Here is a 23007-nt window from a genome sequence, read left to right as displayed (position 1 = left end):
AAGTGTCAAGAATGGTGCCAACCCCTTCTTCTGACAATATTCTGGTGAATAATTGAAGCTGAGTATATTTTCTCTGTAAGGCTACATGTCCAATGATTCACTATCCTCATTTCAAGATTAAAGTTTAATAAATGTTCTGTGAGTACTGAGTTATGCTTGTTGTATTAGATGTTACACTTGCGGGCTAAGCTAAAGACTTAGAGTGAAACTATAATTGACCTGCTCTTCCTTAAAATAGAAATCACTGGGGCCCCTGGGTGGCTCAGTCGGTTGAGCGTCCAACTCCAGCTCAGGTCATGATCTCACAGCTTGTGAGTTCGAGCCCTGCGTCGGGCTCTGTGCTGACAGCTCGGAGCCTGGAGCCTGCTTCGGATTCCGTGTCTCCCTCTCTCTCTGCCCCTCCCTCTCTGCCCCTCCCCTGCTCATGCTCTGTCTCTCTCTGTCTCTAAATAAACATTAGGAAAAAAAATTTTTTAAAAAGAGGAGGGGGGCGCCTGGGTGGTTCAGTCAGTTGAGCTTCCGACTTTGGCTCAGGTCATGGTCTCGCGGTTTGTGAGTTCGAGCCCCGCGTCGGGCTCTGTGCTGACGGCTCAGAGCCTGGAGCCTGCTTCCAGTTCTGTGTCTCCCTCTCTCTCTGCCCTCCCACACTAATGCTCTTTCTCTCTCAAAAATAAATAAAAAGCTTTTAAAAAAATAAGATAGAAATCACTGATCTGGAATAGGATTGTGACCCTGGAATGTGTCACTTTCCTTAAAATAACGCTCGGTTTCGTTTTTGTAGCTTACGTGTGTTTCATTTGGAAAAGCAAATTCAATCCAGTAAAACTTCAATTTCTGTCCCATTAGAGCTAGTATTATTTCATTAGCACTTGCCTTATGCTGCTGCTGTCTGCACATTGCCCTCCTGATCTCTGAAGTGTGAAGGAGATAGTGAGCACATCTCACTGGAGAGGAAACACACTCACAGAAGTTCTGTAATTTGCCTGGTGACATTCGGCTTGTACATGACAGGACCAAGGACTCTAATTCAAGACTGTCATTGAAGCCCGTGTTCCCAACTACTCTTCTCTACTTGGTGCTAGTCATTGTAAGTTAAGTTTAGGAACTGTGTATATTTTTTTTAATGTTTATGTATTTTTGAGAGAGGGGGAGACAGAGAATCCCAAGAAGGCTCCAGGCTATCAGCACAGAGCCCGACGAGGGGCTGGAACTCACACACCGTGAGATCGTGACCTGAGCCAATCAAGAGTCGGACGCTTACCTGACTGAGCCACCCACACGCCCCAGGAACTATATTTTAAAACATCTTGGGGGTGCCTTTCTTTGTGAACAGTGACTGTCTATCATTTTCCCAATGTTAGTTTCTTTGGGAAGCAGTATGTGAACATTCCTACAAGTTGAGAAAAGATCGTCACGCTTTGGTCCCAATTCTTTCTTCCAGGTCAACAACTGTAACATCAGCAATGTATCCCACAACTATGCCAGAGCCGTCCTCTCCCAGCCCTGCAGCACCCTGCAACTCACCGTGCTGCGAGAGAGGCGCTTCGGGAACCGAACACACAGCCACTCTGACGGTAGCTCTCCGCGGGAAGAGGTCTTCCCCGTGGTCCTTCACAAACGGGACTCTGGTGAGCAGCTCGGCATTAAACTCGTACGAAGGACGGATGAGCCAGGCGTGTTTATTCTTGACCTGTTGGAGGGGGGGCTGGCCGCGCAGGACGGAAGGCTGAGCAGCAGCGACCGAGTGCTTGCCATCAACGGACATGACCTGAAGCACGGGACCCCCGAGCTTGCCGCCCAGATCATTCAGGTACACGCCGGACGGTCATCCCGGTTGTTGGGCCCTGATTACCTTATGTCAGTGTTTGTTTTCATAGCATGAGAATCCAGAGGATATTTGATGCTTCATGGGGAAATCAAGCACGGCTCCCTAAATCCTTCAAAATGTAAAACGCACACTAGTTTAACTTCCTTACCGATAGAGTCCTTTCTAGAAAACTGTATCCCTCCGAACATGTAGCCTGGCTCTTTATAGAGTGAAGGCTCTACAGTTTCACATGGGTTTCTCATTTGCTCCCTGGGCTCCCCCCAGTCCCAGACAACAGATGAAGGTGTCCACATTTAACAGGTGAGAAAAGTAAAGCTGGAAGGAGCTGTGATTCCAAGTGTGACTTACACGCTCTCCTCACTCCCCCTCTGTGCTTCAGGCTCCATACAAATGGGGGGGAAAATACTTTTTTTATTAAGAGTAACTCTAATCCAGGGGCGTCGGGGTGGCTCAGTCAGTTAAGCATCTGATTTTGGCTCAGGTCGTAATCTCAGGTAAACAGCTCGGAGCCTGGAGCCTGCTTCAGATTCTGTGTCCCCCTCTCTCTCCGCCCCTCCTCGCCTCCCTCCCCCCCCCCCCCTCAAAAATAAATAAACATTAAAAAAAAAAAGAATAACTCATCTCTATAGTGCCCTTTTTTAAAGGAATTCAAAGCATTTCAAACACATCATCACTTGTGTTCTCACAGTATCTCTGTGAAGTAAGTAAAGATAGTTATTATTAGAGAAAAAACACATTTTCAATAAGAGCATTAAGACATATAAAGTAGAAAGTCATCCAGAGGAGCAGATCTTCCGGTTCTACAAGCTGCCATGGCATCTGACGATGTGGGTCTCCCCTGCAGCGATAGGGGTGACACAAAAATGTGTTGTTGTTATTTATTTTTTTTAAGTGAGCACCAGAAAACCCTCTTAGATACAGGAAGCCAAGCATTAAATATGATCGGGCATCAGGAATTAAAGCGGGTTGATGGTCACTGAGAAATGCGTACAGTACACAGAAGCAAGTAACAATGACAATTTAAGCTCCTGGGTAAGAACACCCAAGTTTCAATCCCATATAATTTACTCCTTTTCACAAATGTTTGGTTCAGTGTCACGTCAAGAACACACACGCACAGGAACCAAAATACTGCAGTAGGAGGGAGATTTGGGAATGGGTCTTCCGTCACAGACTTGAAGTTTAAAAAAATTGGATCCCTTAAAATGTCATCCAATCAGAGGCAGCAGTGGTACCTTCCCCTGTGGGTGCCATCCAGCTGGTGCACCGGTGAGCACGAGTTGTCTGGGGGGGCAGAGGAGGGACTGCTGGCAGGGAGAGGGGAGAAGAAGAAGAAGGTTCACACACTCATGGGGCTTGTTAAAGGAAACAGGAGAATCGCGTGGGCTTTTATGAAGTGAGAAGTCAGGTCCATAAGATGGAAGGAGCTGGGTCGACTGTATATTTCAGGCAAATATCCTAATGCGTAAGTAGGTGGGCCTCACGAAATTTCTAACCAAAACGTGAGAAAAATAGGTGCACGGGTAGAAAATACATTTGAAATTTTTCCTGGTAACATATGATATCTGGAGTTTTATAATCCACATAGATAGTTGTGTCGTATTTTGCGCCATAATTCTCCTCAAACCGTAGAAAACTGAAGTTGCTCAAGTTGTTTCTTTATGAAAAACTGATAAATCTTACTGTTTTCGATTATGAAAATAGCATGTGCTCCATGTCTAAGAAGGAGACTAGTGAAGACAAAATACAGAAAATAAAGAAGGAAGTTAAAATCACATTCAATCCGAAGACCCCAAGATAGCAACATTAATATTTTAGAGAAGATCATTCCAAACATTTTTATGTATGCGTCCACGGATCAATAGGGACATTTTACATAGATACTTAACCTGTGTGCTCATCTTGCAAATTCTGAGTTTGCCACCCTTGATGTCCACAGTAGGTTGTAGACTTCTTACCCTGAAAATAGACTCATCATCACATAGCTGTGTAGTAGGCATGTCATACTAAAACGTATTTAATCATTCCCGTTGAAAGACTTTGACTTTTTTTGTTTTCAAGTTTAAGAGATTTTGCTAAACTTCCGCAATACATACTCCTAGCCACAAGGCATGCCACTAATTTGTGAATTATAGGTATTGTCATTTTGAGATCCTGCATTTTTAAAAATCTTGACTTTAGGGGCGCCTGGGTGGCGCAGTCGGTTAAGCGTCCGACTTCAGCCAGGTCACGATCTCGCGGTCCGTGAGTTCGAGCCCCACGTCAGGCTCTGGGCTGATGGCTCAGAGCCTGGAGCCTGTTTCCGATTCTGTGTCTCCCTCTCTCTCTGCCCCTCCCCCGTTCATGCTCTGTTTCTCTCTGTCCCAAAAATAAATAAACGTTGAAAAAAAAAAATTTTTTTTAAATAAAAAAAAAAAAAATCTTGACTTTAACAGAATTCTTTTGCTGTGTTTGAAACCCTGAGGTATTAGGTGTGCAGTCTATTTAAAACTAGCCTAAACCTAGATGTTGGTCCATCGTTTAAAGCCTGTATGTCCACTTCCATCACAAGCCCCGAAATTTGTCGTTCAAGCAATCAAGAAAGATCAAGGATTTGTTTCTGTTAGTGGGTTTGCATTTTCCAGTAAAGGTGAAATACCGATTGTGTTCGGTGGTTGCAAGTGTTACACAGTAAAGAAAACAATTCTGTACATTGAAATGAAATCACAAAGGGGCTTTCACTCGTCACACCTGAAGTGTCAGAATCTTAAATATCAGGATTCTAAACATTCTACTTTGGCATTTAACCTTTAGATCAAGCCCCCAGACTCTGGCCCCCTGTGAAGTGTTGTTCTTTCGGTTCTTTTGAAGAACTCCTCTGAAACTAGTTTACTGAGATGCTTGAATAAGCAAATGATTTGTAGTAGGGCCTTAAAATTGGTTATCACTCATTTTCCCAATTTAGTAACTGAAAATGGAGTGACTTGTTAACATTGCTGACTATAATGATGGGGGAGGGCCCTGCTTTCCACCGCAGCCCCTTGAAAGCAGGCTGTCAGATTTCCCCATGGGAATAATAGTGAACTTGGGAACTTGTGGTCATGACCAAGAATCAGCATCACATAGCTCAGGCCTGTACATTTAAAAGCAAAGATAACATTAGCTTTAACAAATACAATAGATGTGAATCTGTGTTTGAAATATACATATATAAATATAAATAATGGACCTCTAAATTCAAGGTGATAGTCATGAACCTCTAAAGTAATTGAATGTAACATTTAAATGTATGTGTGTGTGTGTATGTGTGTGACATGTATATCTGTGTGGCATATCTGTGTGACACAGTATACGATGTATATAAATACTATAAATACTATGAATAATACAGTATACAGTGTATGTAAATACTAATCTTGTTTTACAGGACCTTTGTTATTCTTTGCAGAACTGTTTGAGCTGATGTCCTATTTTTGACTCAAATCTGTAGCAAGCAGAGACAAAGCTGTGCATAGTTCCATTGGTTATTACTCTCAAAGTAGCCACCCTGGAATTTATTTCAAAAGTCACCTGCCTTCTGATTCAGTTTTGAATCAGCTCTTACTTTTCTTTTCTTTTCTTTCCTTTGCGCTCTCCCTCTCAATGCCAAGGCCAATCTTGAAGGGGTTACCCTTCAAGAAATCATGGGGAGATCAGAACATGGGCAGCTTGACTGCTTTGCCTTGCTTATTTCCTTGGTATTTCCAGGGTCGGGGAGGGCCTGCCCAAGAGGTCTGCATGTGGGTGTTTTAACTGCAGAAGGCTTAAAATACTGGTTCCTGAGATGAATTCCCTTCCTCCCCACCAGCAGGTGCCTGCCGTCACCACTCAGGCGAGGCTCCGGCACAGTGATGATGAGTGTATTGAAAATGACACTGCCTTCAATTTTTTAAATGAGAAGCATCATTAATGACTGGTGGTTGTGTATGTGTGTTTTCTCCAGGCTAGTGGAGAGAGGGTGGATTTAACAATTGCTAGACCAGGGAAATCCCAGCCTGGTAATCCTGTCCGAGACGCAGGAGCTCAGAGTAGCAGCCAGCATCATGCACAGCCGCTGTACCACAACAGACCCAGCTCACATAAGGTGAGGCGTTGTGTTTGTGTGTTTTCATTCACCTCCCCTCCGAGATCATGGTTGCCATCTGGTAAGCTCTAAATGAGGGCTGTTATTCTGTTGGGAACGGCGAATACAGATGTTTGGGATGTGAAATGTGTGTTTGGCTACCTTGAGAGTCACTCTGTACTCTCAGTTCCTCAGCCAGTAGGGATGGTTTGTTAGTAAGAAGTTCCTTCTGCCAGGTGACTGATGAAAAGTGTTTGATCTTCTAGAAAAACCTGTATTTGTTTGGTCCTGCTTGAAAGTGGGACTCGTCTTGGTTTGCTCATTTCAATGTAACAGTCGGTTATGTGATTGAAAAAGCATAATGAAGACAATGATTGACAAGTCTATACTTAGCCATTGGGCAGGTTGTCTACAACAGAATTGGGTATGTGAATATTAAACGTAAATCGTACATTCAGATAGCCACGTGCATAGTACATTTCTTTTTATGTTACAGCTTATAGGAATACTTCCCTAAATCATTTTAAATTCCCATATGTTGAGCTTTTTGCTTCTTCTTTAATACTTCACTGGATTTATAATGCTCCTAGGTCATTTATCTGTGCTGAAGAATTTGGAGACTGTCCCACCTTAGTTGTAGGCATCAAACAGTGGTACTTTACCGCATTCTCGGTTTTATTTACCTCGTTTGATCTTTCATTTGAACCCAACTTCCAGTAGGCCAGGATTTTTAAAACAATGATGTTTTGCAACTGTGCGAAATAGCATATAGGAAACTTCCTATAGTTTTTAAGCAGACCCATAAGTAAGTTTTTATTTAGCGAAGCAGTTTAATTTTACTTAAGGCGAGTGACCTTGGAAGCTCAGAGTTAGCTTAAAGTGGCTTCTTAATGTAAGTACAACTTGAGAGAGTACCTCTGGAATGTCACAGGTGCCCCAAGAAAGCATCGCTTAAAGGCACGAGTATTTTTGGCCCATCAGGTTTATCTGGTTCTCTGAGCCGAAGTACAGACTTGTCCCTGGTCTTTGGTTCAGTTAATACCTATAAGAAATTATAACCACAGACTTGTTCTCGTTTCTGAACAGAAAATGAAATGTGTGCAGGAAACCTATAGTTTTGTTTTCACAATGATGGCTATGAAAAGGAGTTACTGTTTCAAATAGGAATTTGAAAAGGAAGTGTTCATATAGCCGATCCTTGCTTTACAAATTATATATATATATATATATATTTTTTTCCCTCTTAACTCTACTAATTCTTATTCTTTAATTTTATGTGGCTGTGTTTTTCATAGTAATGCTGAATTAATTCTTATTCTAGGTCCTCTACAAACCTGATTGGTGGGAACAACCACATGAAATATACTTTTAAGCATTAATTTAACAATTTACTACTAATGCACAGCATTTGTGATGTCAAATCCTGATTTAGAAAAATAAAGGTGTCCTAGGGACACAAACGGAAATTCACCAGAACAACCTGTTCAGAGAATAATTGTTGTGAAAAATTAAAGTGCACACTAGTCTACATAGCTGCTTGAATAAACATTCATGTGGTGCCAAGCCCTTCGAAGTTTCATGAAGCATACCAATATAATCTGGGAAGTTTGCCTAAAATGCATACATCTCAGCCACATAGAGGAATAAAACAACCACCTTTAATTGGTTAAATATCTGACGGCCGGAACTTCTCACATAAATATACTCAAGGCTGACTTTATCTGGGTTGTCTTCCTAATAAACTGGCTCTTGCCCAGTTTTGAAGATGCTGACATAGATTTCATATGGTAGGATACCGCCATGAGGCATTTACAGGTTTCCCACAAGGTCAAAATTTTCTAGGAACGCTCGGCTGTTACTTCAAGTAGTTCCCTTAATAAAATTTCAAGGGGCGCCTGGGTGGCTCAGTTGGTTGAGCATCCAACTTCGGCTCAGGTCATGATCTTGCGGCTCGTGGGTTCGAGCCCCACATCGGGCTCTGTGCCGACAGCTTGGAACCTGGAGCCTGCTTCGGATTCTGTGCCTCCCTCTCTGCCCCTCCCCTGCTCATGCTCTGTCTCTCTCAACAGTGAATAAAGATTTAAAAAAAAATTTTTTTGAAATTTCAAGAGTGGATTCCAGGACCAGAGAAGAACAGATGGACCCGGAACCCAGGGCTTGATTAACAAATACACACCTGTCAGCTCTACAGAAACATTACAGTTCTATAAATATAATTCATACCGTTCTCTCATTGATATTGTTAGTCATGTTAACACTTATCTTATTATTACAGTTTCTCCTATAGTTGATAAGTGTTAGGAATCTTTTGAAACATTAGTTTCCATTATTACACTTGATAGTATAGTACCCTTGTAGTGTGGGTGCATATAATCAATATACATGTGCTTGCATCAGTTCAAATCCCGGTGCGGCCACTTACAGCTGTATAATTTGGGGCAAGTTACCTGACCTCTCTAAGGTTGTTCTCTCCTCTGTAAAATGGGGCCAACAATAGTACTCATGTTCAAGATCATTGTGAGGATTAAAATAAAATAATGCATGTAATGCCATTAGCTTTACCCACAGTAAATCTTCAATAGGTGTTGGTTACTATTGCTGTTTTAATACTAATGTTGCATACGTACACCTTGTTTTTGATTGAGTTCTAATTCAAAAGAAAAGTCATGTTTTAAATTCTCCCTTTCTTCTAGGAGTGACTCAATCATAAGTAGCAGTAATAAATGTCAGTAAAAATTGCTTTTTCCTGAGAACACAGTTTGCTGGGAATTTATTTCTCTTTATTAACTTTTTCAGAAAATTCAGTTATTTCATATCCTTTTAGCTTTTCATGAAGGTTTTGAACATCCATTTGCACCTGCTTCCTGATTGAGCATTTTCATAATCCTATGAGTAAGAATCAGAAGATAGGTCTGTGGCTTATTTCTGGCAATTAATGAAGCCCACACTTTACTTTTGTACTACTCTACTTTTCCTTCAAAGAATACGGGAGAGAGATGGAAATAAAATTCATTGGCTTGTCTTCAGAATCTTAAAACTCCAACGCATTATTTACTTTTATGGAATTGATCATATCTTGGAGGCCAAGATCATTATACAAATGATGTGTTTATTTTACTTTGACTTCCGTATGTCACAGCCCTGAGTGTTTTCTGTCCCATAAATAGTCGGATGAAAATACAGCAGTCCAAAGTTTGACCTTGTGATCCCCAGTGTTCACTGTAGTGTTTGTACCGTGAAGAACTGTGTGTTACTTCTATAGCAGGTGATTTTAAAAAAAGGCTTTATAATTGCCACAGTATTTTTTCCTTTAGTTTACGCTGTCTTTTCTTCAACTGTATATTATTTTATTATCCAGTAAATTTTTCTCTCGTGTTTTAGGATCTTGCCCAGTGTGTTACATGCCAAGAAAAACACATCACTGTAAAGAAGGAACCCCACGAGTCCCTTGGGATGACGGTAGCTGGAGGCAGAGGAAGTAAGAGTGGTGAACTGCCCATCTTTGTGACCAGTGTGCCACCTCATGGCTGCCTTGCACGTGATGGCCGAATCAAGAGAGGTGAGAGAGGGTCTGAACAGTTACATTACATCTTCTCCCTGAATTCAACGCGTGTTTTAAAAAATAACACATGTCTACGATATTTTCCATTAAACATGACTTCTCTGAATCCTTTAAAATGTCCCTTCCATATAAAGCCTCTCTTATTATAAGGTTAGAAAATGCCTAATGTGAAGGAAAATTGCTGAAGTTTGATGATGTTTCCATTATTTTCCAACAGTTACTCGGTTGGATTATTTTATGTTGGAAAAGACCCTCTGAAAGATTTAACACTTCTCACATGATGGCAGATTGGATCCTCTGAAGGACTGTCTCACTAAAATAACAAATATTGCTTACGTAGTAAAGTACCCATGTGGGAGGGGTCTCACAGAAGAGGTGAAGTGGAAGACATTCTTAATAAAAAGGCATAGTTTTAGGGATTAATTCATTTATAATTTCACACTCCGTACCCCACCTTCCATCAGTACCATATAATTTATAGAGGTAGGGATGGTGGTGGTAAAAATAGCATTCTTCATACACTTGGTTTGTTCATTTGGGAAAGTGAGTCTTAATAGCTATTTTTCCAAGAATGAAGTTGGATCCCTACCTCACACCATACATGAAAATTAACTTATAGTGGATCCAAAACCTAAAAGTAAGAACTAAGACTTTTTAGAAGAAAACACAAGCATGAATCTTCATGACCTTGGATTAAGTAGTGGATTAGTCAGTGGTTTTCTCAGATAGGACACCAAAACACAAGCAACATAATAAAAATAGATAAACTGGGGGGCGCCCGGTGGCTCAATTGGTTAAACATCCAACTTTGGCTCAGGTCATGACCTCGTGGTTCGTGAATTCAAGCCCCGTGTCAGGCTCTGTGCTGACAGTTCAGAGCCTGGAGCCTGCTTTGGATTCTGTGTCTCCCTCTCTCTCTGGCCCTCCCCCACTCACAGTCTATCTCTCTATCTCTCAAAAATAAATAAACATAAAAAAAATTTTTTTTAAATCCCCCCCCCCAAAAAATAGATAACTGGATTTCATCAAAATTACAATTTTTTATGCTGCCAAGGACGCCGCCAAGAAAGCAAAAAGATAGTGAAGGTGAAATGCACAGGATGGAAGAATATTTTTGCAAATCATGTATGTGACCACAGACTCCTATCTGGAGGACATAAAGAACTCTTACAATTCAATAATAAAAAAGACAACTCCATTTTTAAATGAGCAAAGGATCTGAATAGACATTTCTCCAAAGAAGATACACAAACAGCCAAAAATCCCATGAAAGGATACTCCATGTCAGTTGATGTTAGGAAAATGCACATCAAAACCACTCCCTACCCAGTAGGATGAATAGAATAAAAAAGACAGTAACAAATATTGGCCAAGATGTGGAGAAATTGAAACTCTCAGACGTTGCCAGTGGGAATGTTTTGGAAAACAGTTTAGCAGCTCCTCAAAGTTAAAAACAGGGGTACCTCCTGACCCAGCAGTTCCATTCCTGGAGAGATGAAAACATACGTCCCCCACGGAAATTTGTACATAAAGGTTCGTAGCAGGATTTTTCATAATGGTCAAAAAGTAGAAACACCCAAGTGAACGCCAGCTGATGGATGGATCAACAGAATGTGGTACATCCAGGCAATGGATGTTATTTGGCCATAAAAAGGAATGTAGTATTGACACAAGCTACTGTATGGATGAACCTTGAAAACGTTATGCTAAGTGAAAGAAGCCAGTCACAAAAGACCACGTGTGGTTGCATTTATAGGAAATTTCCAGAACAGGCAAATCTATAGAGACACAAAATAGATTAGTGGTTGCTCAGAACTGGAGAGGGAAATGATTGCTCATGAATACAGGGTTCTCAGGGGAGGGGTCCAAAAATAATGTGTGCTGGTTACACAACAATGTGATTATGCTAAGAATCATAAAATTGCATACTTGAAAATGAGTGAAATGAGTGGTATGTGAATTACACGTTAATAAGGCTGCTATTGTTTTTTAAAAAATGTTATTTGCCCAATTGTGGAATTTGAGGTAATTTTATTTCCTTCTGGTTATTTCATGTTTTCTAAGTTTTCTACAGTAAGAATGTTTGCTTTAATAATCTGAAAAATAAATGATGAATTGGGAGAGGAAGATTTTCCATAGGCTTTCTTGGTACCTACAAAACTAATCTTTTCCTTCCTAACCTTTTTATGTAATCCTCATTACCCTTTTTTTATTATATTATGGCAAGGCAACAGACACTTTTTTTTTTTATTCCTCAAGCAAGAGAAGATGTTCAAATCACAAGTTTCATTTCTTTGTGTAGGCCCAAGGATATCTTCTCTTTACGTATTCTGATATGTGCACACTAAACAAACTTTGTAGGGCTATCTTTATGTATAAAACAGTGTAACTGTAAAATAGAATATATTAAAAATTCATTTCTAAGAGCAAAGGATCAAATAATTTTCTAATAGAAAAGAACTATAGGAGTCACTAAAGCTCAAAGAAGAGAAATAAATGTGCCCAGGGCCTGTACCTAGCAAAACTAAGTCTAATGATTTGGACTTCCAGTTGAATCACAGTGCCCCGAGCCACACCTTTTCCTACGTATTATGACACTATCTTAAAGTTTTGAGTTGTTCTGGAATGTTCTCCATGAATTGGATTTTTCCTCAGGATCATAAAAATTACAGAGAAGTAAGAAAATGGTCTTTTACCTCATGTGAGTTATTGGAACCAACCTTTGTTGATTAATTTACAAGTAACAGGATGTACAGGGAGATAGTCACTCACTGGCTTGTCTCATTTTTCTTGTTTCTTCATTTGAACAGGTGATATATTGCTGAATATCAATGGCATTGATCTGACCAATCTAAGTCACAGTGAGGCTGTGGCCATGCTGAAAGCCAGTGCCGCGTCCTCTGCTGTTGTCCTGAAAGCGCTTGAGGTCCAGGTTGTTGAGGAGGCAACCCAGACCACGGAAGAGCAGCTGAGCACCTTCAGCGAGAATGAGTATGACGCCAATTGGTCCCCGTCATGGGTCATGTGGCTTGGGCTTCCAAGGTACTGACCGCTTTTGACCCTTACGGAGTAATCATACTTACAGCCACTGTCAGTGTGTAACACCATAAATTCACTAATCCAGGGAACGAAAAGGTTTTAGTCTGATTTGCAATAGCAAATCAAGTTACAACAGAAAATGGTAATTTTTCTCAGGTTATTATATTCTAAAAGGTAAATTTAATAATAAGAACTAGGCTAAAAAGACTTAATGTACCTATTTATAAAAATAATAGGGGCATCTGGGTGGCTCAGTTGGTTATGGGTCTGACTCTTGGTTTCGGCTCAGGTCATGATCTCACGGTTCGTGAGTTTGAGCCATGCCTTGGGCTCTGTGCTGACAGCTCAGAGCCTGGAGCCTGCTTGGGATTCTGTGTATTCCCTCTCTCTCTGCCCCTCCCCCTTGTCCTCTGTCTCTTTCTTTCTCAAAAATAAACAAACATAAATACATACATACATACATACATTCATACAAATAAAAATGAATAGGGGCACCTGGGTGGCTCAGTTGGCTGAGTGTCTGACTCTTGATGTCAGCCCAGGTCATGATCTCGTGCTTCATGGGATCAAGCCCCACGTCAGGCTGTGCACGGACAGCACGGAGCCTGCTTGGGATTCTCTCTCTCCCTCTCTCTGCCCCTCCCCTGCTTATGCACATGCTCTCCCTCTTTCTCTTTCTTTCTCTCAAAGTAAATAAACATTTTTAAAAAAAATGAATAAAGCCATCTGTCCATTCCTATTAAGGTTCGTAAGTGGACCAGCCATGAGATTTGGATGTTCAGCCTCTTGCTTTAGAAAAGCGGTCATTTGGGGCGCCTGGGTGGCGCAGTCGGTTGAGCGTCCGACTTCAGCCAGGTCACGATCTCGCGGTCCGTGAGTTCGAGCCCCGCGTCAGGCTCTGGGCTGATGGCTCGGAGCCTGGAGCCTGTTTCCGATTCTGTGTCTCCCTCTCTCTCTGCCCCTCCCCCATTCATGCTGTCTCTCTCTGTCCCAAAAATAAATAAATGTTGAAAAAAAAAAAAAAAAAAAGAAAAGCGGTCATTTCCCACCATGCATTCTGATACATGCTTAGACTTCACATGCATTTTTCACCAGAAAAACCAGGTCAAAGTGTGGGGCCTTTCCCTATTCCAGAAGCTTTTCTGAAATCCCTTTCTTAATCCTTTTAGCTCCCTAAAAAAGGCAAGGTGTAGAACTCCGTTTTTGCTGGACGTGAGAGTCTTTAAGCCACACTGTTGGGGTTCGAGAGTAGGCGTGCCTCGCCACCTCAGTGAAGAGTTCACTGCTTCCTGATTGTCGCCATCAGGGCATGCTGCAGGGGGTCCGTGTCTGGTCACGAAAGCATTTGCAGCCCCCTGATGATGCTCGTTTAATGATGATGATACTGAGATAGGGAGAATGTGTATTACTGTTTTTGTTTCCAGATCGCTTTAGGTTCCTAATATATAGAAGAATCCTAAAACTGAACTGTGATGACATATTTGGACTCTGAGCCAAGTATGAAAATGACTGCTTTTTTACAATAAAAATAAACAATAAGAACGCCAGTTTCTGAGCCATCTAGCACCATGTGGATTTAATTTTTAATAACTAGCATTTGTATAGTGCTGTGTGATTTATTTAAAAAAAAGTACTTTCACATAACACCACAAAGCACAAGGATGGTTGGAATTCATCGGTAATCTAACTTCCCGACTTGTCCTCTTGGTTGAAAAAGACTAAAAAGGCCTACAATCAATAGAATTCACGTCTCAGGGGCCTGTAGGGGTCAGTTGGAATGGTTGCCGAAGACACGCTGTCTAAATTGTGAGGTTTCAGCCATCAGAGGGGAAGCTCGTTTATCTTGCTAAATACTCAGCCCTGTCACTCTGGACCTAGCAAGTCAGGAAGGCCCCTTCACGCACCAGTGGGTGAGCAGGTGTCTTCTGCTGCTGTGCGGTGGCCGAGCTGGTCCACACCACTGCGGGTGGACAGGCGGAGACCCGCACTGCCCTGGTGCTCCTCTCCGTTTTCCTTACCTGCTTCCCCGGCCTAGTTCTGGGGTCCACGCTTCCCCCGTTGTGTTCCGAGCATCTTCCGGGGTACCACGAAGAGTAATGAAAATTTCAGGTGAAAAATACGCAACACGATAAAGTCTGTTTTGGGGTCCACCTGTATCAAAAGAGTTATCTGTCAGGAGGAGGTCACTATTCTGCAGAGTCTTGGGGGGGGGTCTCTGTTGTGCGCAAACCTGTACTCGCAAGCACGTGGCAGAAGGACCACTACTCTGGGTGCGGGCGGCCCCTTTAAGCAGCTCTGCTTCTGACAAGGGAGGCTCCCCCACTGCAATGTGCTAGGAGTGCCCCGGACATCTGCACACCAGACAGAACAACGATTTGTTTTGTGTTGCTGTCATCATTTTTTTGCAGGAGATTCGGAATAATGAAAGTAACCTACGTTCCCCTTAGGTTACCAGGCCAATGCATGGGGACCCTGCTGTATCTTCGAAGTCTTTTTAAAAGCCCTTTCTTATTCATGAGCTAAGAAACTAGACCAGATTAAAAGTTCTGGCATTTCATAGATCACATGCAGAATTGGCTTTATTAAGAACTGTTTTTAATAGATTACAAACAGGAAGCCTTGCCTTAGAGGACTTTATATTCAATTTTATCTAAAAAGGAAAGATACTTTTTTTTTGTTTAATTTTTTTTTAACGTTCATTTATTTCTAAGAGGGGGCGGGAGACAGAGTGTGAGCGGGGGAGGGACAGAGAGAGAGAGGGAGACACAGAATCCGAAGCAGGCCCCAGGTTCTGAGCCCGATGCGGGACTCAAACTCAAACCGGGAGATCGTGACCTGAGCTGAAGTCGGACGCTTTACCGACTGAGCTGCCCAGGCGCCCCAAGATATTTGTTTCTTAAAGAGAGATTTTTTTTTTTTCTGTGTCATTTAGGTGGAGTTTTTTTCTACTTTTACATTTTTATTCACTGATTGTTCCCAGATCCATAGAACTCTGAAGTGCCCTATCCTCCAGACAGACGGTCTGGAGCATCTCAGGGTCCCTGGTTTAAAAAAAAAAAAAAAAAAAAAAGTGGGGGGTGGCGGGAGATGTTTTTTGTTGTTTTTTTCCCCTATTTTGAGTTCCCTATTTTTTCAGAGCCTCCCTTAACATGCATTTTAAGTGAAGGAGGAAAGAACAACAAATAACTCTTCACATAGATTAAAAAGAATGTTTTCTGTCTTTTTGGGGAACTCACACAATGCTCACTTCTTTCATTTGAGTGCCGAGATCAGGGGTACCAGACCGCTTCTGTACCACTTTTTTCTAGACACAGATTGTGTGGATACAAATGGATGTCAGCACCGAGGACGTTGTTGACAGTGCAGTGAGCAAATATAGGCACAGAACCATTTTATACAAATGTCTACGGTGCCACTTGTAACCAGGTGTGTTTGTGCGTGCATGCCTGCGTGCTTGTGTGTGTGGGCAGGTCTGGTATCTTCACCTGGGAAAAGAAGACCGAAAAAAGTGGGAGAAACTCCAGTCCACCTAGGACTCGCTAGAAAACGGGTTGTCGGCATAACGTATCGGGAAGGAAATAAAGCAGCCTGTCTTACTTCCCAGGCAGTGACAGCATAACATGCTGTGGAGTTAGTTACAGCAGAGGAGAGCAGGGTATAAAAGCCTCCACGTTAATTTTTTCCTGATCTTTCTGTTTATTACAGCGCCCTTCACAGCTGCCATGACATAGTTTTACGAAGAAGCTACTTGGGAAGCTGGGGCTTTAGTATCGTTGGTGGATATGAAGAGAACCACACCAACCAGCCTTTCTTCATTAAAACCATTGTCTTGGGAACTCCTGCTTATTATGATGGAAGATTAAAGTGAGTCTTCATTATGTCTGATCATGTGATTCAGCTTTACTGTGATGGGCGCCATCGTGACCAGGGGTCAACTCCCAACCCAGCCCGTGGGCTGTTGTCGTAAATAAAGTTTTAGCGGGAAGTGGCTGCGTTCGTGGGTTCGCGCGTCCTCCGTGGTTGCCCCTGAGCCACAGCGGCGGCGATGAGTCACTGGGACAGAGACCGTGTGGTTCACAAAGACTAAAATATTTGTTTACTAACTGGCCCTTTACGGCAGCCGTTGGCCAGACCAGATCTAGACTGAAGCATCACTTTACCGTCTTGCCTCCGATAGCTCTGTGATGCAAATCTAATGACAGGAGCCAAACCTGAGTCATCTGATGAGACACACTGTGGTAGGACAGCTAGCAATGAACAGTCATTCCACACATTCCCCCTTAGGTCCAGTCCTGTCATTAGATGACTCTGCTCTGTTTTTCTCCACAGCACTTATGTCCACCTAACATTATATTTATGCAAGCTCCGTGACGGGGGGTGGGAGGGACTTGGTTGCCTCTGTCGTTATATTCCTGGCCGCGACAACAGTGCCTTGTGTATACAGTAGGGTCTCGGTAAATATTTGATGAATGAACGTATGATAGCTTACCGTGTGCCAGGCACAGTGCTGAGTGCTTGCGATCGTGTTATGGAACCTTCCTTCTTAACAGCCCTGGGAGGTCAGTGTTGTTGTTGCTATTTCCGTTTGATAAACGAGGTAACTTAAGTGCTGGAAGGAGAAAGAAACTTGCCCACAGTCAAGCAGCTGGAAACGGTCAAGCAGCTGGAAACGGTTGACTGCGGTTCGCACCCAGGACTGTGTCTCCAGGGCCTTGGCTGGGAACCCTCTGGAAGTCCTCAGCCGACCTCGTGCAGCCTCTTTCCTTTTTCAAAGCTCAGGTGCTGGGAGAAGAAGGAGGGGTTACGTCAAGAGATCCTACGGACTGAGAGGAGACGGGTAACGAAGCTCTCAGTGCTTAGTTTTTGAGGGGAGGGCCGGTTCTTAAAAAGTAAGTGTTGACGTACCAGACAGGGTGCCACACACATGGAGAGCGTATACTGCTCACAGAGAGAAAGTGCCATTCACGTGATCTGGCGAAAAGTTGTCAGGGTCAGGATGCTCTTGATCAGGCTTGTGTCGACAGAGATGGGGGGGAACATCCGTATTTTAGGCGGAAGGAGTAGGGCAACGTGAATTAACCATCCTCTTCGCTAGGTTACCCCACCAGTCTGGGTCTCAGAAGTTTACTTTCCACCTGCTACTGAGGTAGCTCACAATAAGCTGGCCTGTTGGTGCTACAGACTAAAGAGGCAAAATCATAAAGGATACAGAGGCCTTCAGATCTGTCGTCCATTTGTGATGATCCTGTCAGAGGACAGTAAGTGTCCGCAGCTGACGGCAGCCGAAAGAAAAGGAGGTGTCCGTCTTATTCGCGACGCGATTCAACCCTGGGACGTATGCACTCTAAGAATGAGGAAAGAGGACAGTTAAAATAATAAGCAATCCCCTCGGGTGCATTAGTTAGTATTTCTTAACGGGGCAGCACGTTTATTCTCCGAATTACATTTGGCTTAAGCTCAGGCGGAAATTACTCTGCTCGTCCTCAAAGCCACCCGGCGGCTACAGGAGCGGTGGGCGTACAAGTGCCCTTGATTGGCAGGGGCAGGCCAGTCTAGGCTGAAAAACAGCCCCGGGTGTTTTGCAAGGTAGATCATATGCGCTCACCGTTGACAGCGAGTGGTTACGCGAAGCTGTGAATTTCACGCCTAAGAAATCTCAGGCTAACGTTGTATGAAAATAGTTAACGGTCCGTTTCTGTTTCTCTTTGCCCAGATGTGGAGATATGATCGTGGCGGTCAACGGCCTGTCGACTGTGGGCATGAGCCATTCTGCGCTAGTTCCCATGTTGAAGGAGCAGAGGAACAAAGTCACTCTGACCGTTATCTGCTGGCCTGGCAGCCTGGTGTAGGTTCCGAAATCGGTTCCGAGTCAGGCCCCTTCCTTGTTTGGGCTTTGTTCACTAGCCCTTGTAACAAGTTCCTGTGCTTAGAATTCAGACCCTCCGTCGTCAGAATGTGACCTAACATGACCGATGAAGTCTTCCCAAACTGTGACCCGGCCAGCTGCATCGGAGGACCGGTGGTAGTTCCTTGGGTCCACACGCCCTAAGACTGGGATCAGGGAAGCCAGTGGCAGTAGCATTTGCTGGGCCGTAGCCACGGTGCCACAAACGGATCCCTGGAGATGGTGCCCCTCCCCCATTTTTTTCCCTTCGGTGCCAACATTTCAAAACTTCCTACCGTTTATAAAGTGATTTTTCTGACGTATTTTACTTCTACTTTAATCTCTTAGTACTCATAGATGATGAAGACAGAAGTCTGACGCTACTGAAGAGCTTTCTACAAGATAATGTACCAATAATTAGAATGCTAGATAATAAAAGATCACGTTTTCCAGGGACACAGGAAGTTGGGAGGTTAATTACAGTTCCGTGCTGGAGACAGTTAAAGCAGCACTTACTTAAAGAAGTCCAAAGGCATTCAAGATTCATCTCCAAAGGAATGTTTTGTTATGCAGGAAAATTTTGGAGCGTTTTTTGCTGCAATTCATTTTCTAGCGTTTGTATTGTACTTGTCAGCAGTCTGGACTGGACATGCTTTCTGTGATTGATGCAGTTAAAGTAGATAAAGATAAAACCGTATTGCTATTCAATACGCATTCATATATATCACAACTCAGTGTAGAAGGTACCCTAGCTTTATTTCATTCTGAGACGAGCCTTGAGTGTTTTAGAAACCCTTATTTTTCCCCTCCATTATTTCTCGTGAACTTAACCATTTCAAGAAAAAGCCTGAAAAGTCCTGGATTTTTATCGAAAATAGTAGGTTTTAGATGCTTATTATCTTTCAGTGAGTCCTTGATCACTAGGCTATCTCTTGTTTTTCCTAAATGTTTCTGAAAACTACGACCAGCCCGTTTTGTTTGTCCTTCACTCCACGTGGTTGTCCTTTGGAAGAACCCATAAAGAAGCGAGTAAGATAAGAAATATCTTTACCTTGCTAATATTATGCATACTTGAAAAAAGTTTCACTTAGGAACCTAGTTCAGAATCTGAGCTCATTTACAAGTGACCTCTGTAATAAATGGTATTGTTTATCAGAGAATGTATTTCGAAAATACTACAGTATATTATGAGCATGACCACTTGATTTTCAAGCTAACAGTTGCATTGCTAGGGCTTTATTGCGGCTATAGCATGTCCCTGGTTATTCCTGGTAGCTTTTTAGTGATTTTTTTAAACCGATCTCTTTTGGATAAATAAGAAATGGCAACAATAATTGCTACCGATTCGTTCAGCCCCTTAGCTACACTGTGTATGGTCAACATATAACCAAGATACAGTGGAATGCTCCATACAGTATATTACTGTTATGTGATGATTGGCTTTTGAAGCAATTTGGTATTGACGTTGCTTTGATATTCTGATCGACATGGAACAGGTCTGTTGGGTTTTTTTTCCTGCTCCCCAGATAGAATTTTATATCCTACTTGGCTATTTTTTTAAACATTTTGTAAGAATGCATCATTTCTTGGGGAGCGACCATCCATCAACAAATATCCTAATGGCTACTTTGTTATACATAAAATACTTACCTTGAACCTGGGGGTATGATGAGTATTTTGGAAGAAGGCACTTTTTTTCAACGTTATTTTTATCACGGAAATCTCGGCCTCGGCTGAAGCCAATTTGGTTTGATTACAAAACGCGATGGCTTTTGGTCAGAATGATATTTGGTGATGGAAACTTGTTCGTAATTTATTGTTACTGTTGAGATATTTGAATTTTCTCATTTTAAGCGTAAATAGTTCAAATATTTTGATTTGTTCTGTGCCTTCGGTTTAAATTATTTCACGATTTCTCAAACGTGTTTAAATAATGGTGTGATAATCATCCAGGATGGAAATAAAAGTCATCCTTTCCATGACAGTGACATTGTCTCTTTTCTGGAGCAGCAGATAGTGACTCCGTATGCCATCCTTTTATGTGTTCACGGCACCCCTGTTGCCGTCCCCGCGCCCCGAGCTTCGAACCTCAGAGTTACAAGTCCACCTTCTGATTCTTACTCCTGTAGGCACAACACGTTGATCCCTGTTGATCGTTGGACATTTTGCCCACACGGTAGCTCCAGATCTGTGTTGCCCAATACGTGTGGCTACTGAATCCCTGAACAGCGACTGGGCCATGTATCAAAATGATGATACCTTGGATATACAGGCTGATAGAAAATATAGAATTTTTTTTAACTTTTATTTTTGGTGGGTTTCCTGCCCATCTTTTTCTATGCATTTTTTCCGGTCTTATTGAGAAAGAACATACATCTCTGTGTACGTTGAAGGCATACGGCATGATGGTTTGGGTTTACATACACTGTGAGGGGGTCACCGCAAGAGGTTCAGCTAACCTCCGTCTTCTCTCACCGACACCGTAAAAAGAAAAGACAGAAATTTCCCCTCGGGATGAGAACTCTCAGGATCTACTTTCTTGACCGTTTTCTTGTATATCACACAGCGGCGTTAGCTGTAGTTGTCGTGGTGCACATAACATCCCTGGGACTTTTTTTAAATGTTTGTTTATTTTTGAGAGAGAGGGAGAGGGAGACACGGAATCTGAAGCAGACTCTGAGCTGTCAGCACAGAGCCCGGCATGGGGCTCGAGCTCGCGAGCCTCGAGATCATGACCTGAGCCTAAGTGACACACGTCACCGCTAAACCCACTGAGCCACCCAAGCACCCCTTAGGACTTCTTTATCTCGTAACTGGAAGTTTGTACCTTTCGACTGCCTTCCTCCAAGTCCCCCTCCCCTTACCCTAAAATATCTTACTAAAATTGATTTCACCAGTTTATTTTTGCTTTTTTGAAATTTATTTGGAGAGAGAGCATGAGCATGTGCAAACACAAGCAGGGGAGGGGCAGAGAGAGGGGGGGAGAGAATCCCGAGCCGACTCCACACCGTCAGCACAGAGTCCCACACGGGGCTCGATCCCAGGAACCCTGAGATCATGATCTGAGCTGAGATCCAGAGTTGGACGCTCACCCGACCGATCCACCCAGGCGCCCCTTTTTACTTTGCTTTAACGTGGTTATCAGAAAATTGGAGATTACTACGTGGCTGTGCCTGTCGCCTCTATCACGGCACTTCCCGGACCAGGCGGGCCTGACCTGCTTCCTGGCCTTCCGAGGGCTTTGCTCATTACCTGCATTAAAGAAGAAAAAATTGTAATCAAAGAAAACTGCTCCCGATTTCCCGGTAAATTAAGTTCAGATCAAGGGCCGTGCGGTCTGACCCCTAATCGGGTTTTCTGGATGGCTCTGTGGTCCCATTTACCCTCTGTGACTCCGGCGGGCTCCCCACGCCCCCAGGTCCTGCCTCCGAGGGCTCCCTATTGCAGCCCTGTGATGCGATCCCTTCTGTGCGTGGCCGAGGCGTCCCATGTCGGGTGTCCCATGTCGGGAGGCGTCGCTTGGATGCTGCTATCTCTAGCTTTCCCTGGCTGCTCCTCCCCGCTTTCAAGAGAATTACCCTCCTCGTGAGGGTGCCTCTCAGCAGGCCTCCGTGTTTGCTTCTGTCGTGGCCCTGACCTAACCACCCGCACAGTCGCGAGAGCCACCTTGCAGTTCTGAGTGCGCCCACACCCCGGGTCTGCAGCCCGCGCTGTCTGGGGACTGAGGGCCCCTAACGTCACTTCTGCAACACGGACATCCGTTTTCTCGTGCGCTTCCCTACCCCCCCGCTCTCTCCGGTCTGGACTCTTACCGGTAGCTGTTCTAGACCCTAATTTTCGTCACTGCCCTGGTTAGGGATCTGCAGGGAAAGGTCACAGCAGCTTGGCGCGGCAGGAAAGCCCCTTCCCGCCCCGCCCCCTGCCCGCCGCTCACCTCGCTTCCCCCACTCCTTGCCTCCTTTCATACACCATCACCACCACGCCCGTGCCTCCGCAGGCTGACCTGGCTCTCGTGGCATCACCTCCTGGTGGGAAATCCTTACCAACCTCCAGGGCAGGCACTGTTTACTCCTCTGAAAGGTTTTGTTAAATTATACTTTCGCGGCCACGGATATGTACGAGGAAGAAGAAAAACTTGCCAGGTAGGTGCTCGATTACCCCTGCCTGTAGCAACCTTTAAAATTAGACACTAGAAATCAGAGATTCTATACCTTCCAGAGAGCCCAGGGTTCTCTAGACGGAGCGTGTAGGCCTCGTGTCCTTTCTCTGTCCCAGGATCCCTTCCAGGACGCCACACGACATCTAGTTATGCCTCCTGGGGCTCCCCCCGGCTGTGCCGTTTTCTCAGACGTTCCTTGCTTCTGAGGATCTGGACGGTGTCGCGCACCCGCCAGGGACACTGTAAGACGCCCCCCGTTGGAACGTGCCTGCTTCGCTTTCTCGTGATTAGACGGGGGCTGTGCGTCTGCGGGAGGAAGATGGCCAAGGTCAAGGGCCATTCTCTCATGGCCTAGCGACGACGCTGCATACTGTCAGCGTGACTTGTGGCTGTTGGTGTTGACCTTGCCCACCTGGCCTAAGAGCAGTGTTCGTCAGGTTCTTCTCCAGGAAAG

General features: G+C 43.7%; 1 protein-coding gene across 3 annotated transcripts in view; it reads left to right on the top strand.

The window, feature by feature from the left end:
* Positions 1 to 20378, top strand: part of LNX2 (ligand of numb-protein X 2) — a 79466-nt gene extending 59088 nt beyond the window's left edge. For 2 of the 3 annotated variants that reach the window (XM_040448101.1, XM_040448102.1), the window contains exons 5-10: positions 1442 to 1810; positions 5790 to 5930; positions 9291 to 9468; positions 12282 to 12513; positions 16216 to 16374; positions 18224 to 20378. In XM_040448101.1, the coding sequence (XP_040304035.1) occupies positions 1442 to 1810; positions 5790 to 5930; positions 9291 to 9468; positions 12282 to 12513; positions 16216 to 16374; positions 18224 to 18359 (1215 nt within the window). In that variant the 3' untranslated portion in view covers positions 18360 to 20378. The remainder of the gene's footprint in view (positions 1 to 1441; positions 1811 to 5789; positions 5931 to 9290; positions 9469 to 12281; positions 12514 to 16215; positions 16375 to 18223) is intronic. The other variant, XM_040448103.1, reaches the window with a different exon arrangement.
* The last annotated feature ends 2629 nt before the right edge of the window (positions 20379 to 23007 follow it).

This window comes from Herpailurus yagouaroundi, unplaced genomic scaffold (assembly GCF_014898765.1).
Source record: "Herpailurus yagouaroundi ecotype Mexico unplaced genomic scaffold, PumYag 197, whole genome shotgun sequence".
Lineage (NCBI taxonomy): Eukaryota > Metazoa > Chordata > Mammalia > Carnivora > Felidae > Herpailurus > Herpailurus yagouaroundi.
The sequence above is the reverse complement of the archived record's forward strand: the minus strand, read 5'-3'. Positions and strand labels throughout refer to the sequence as shown.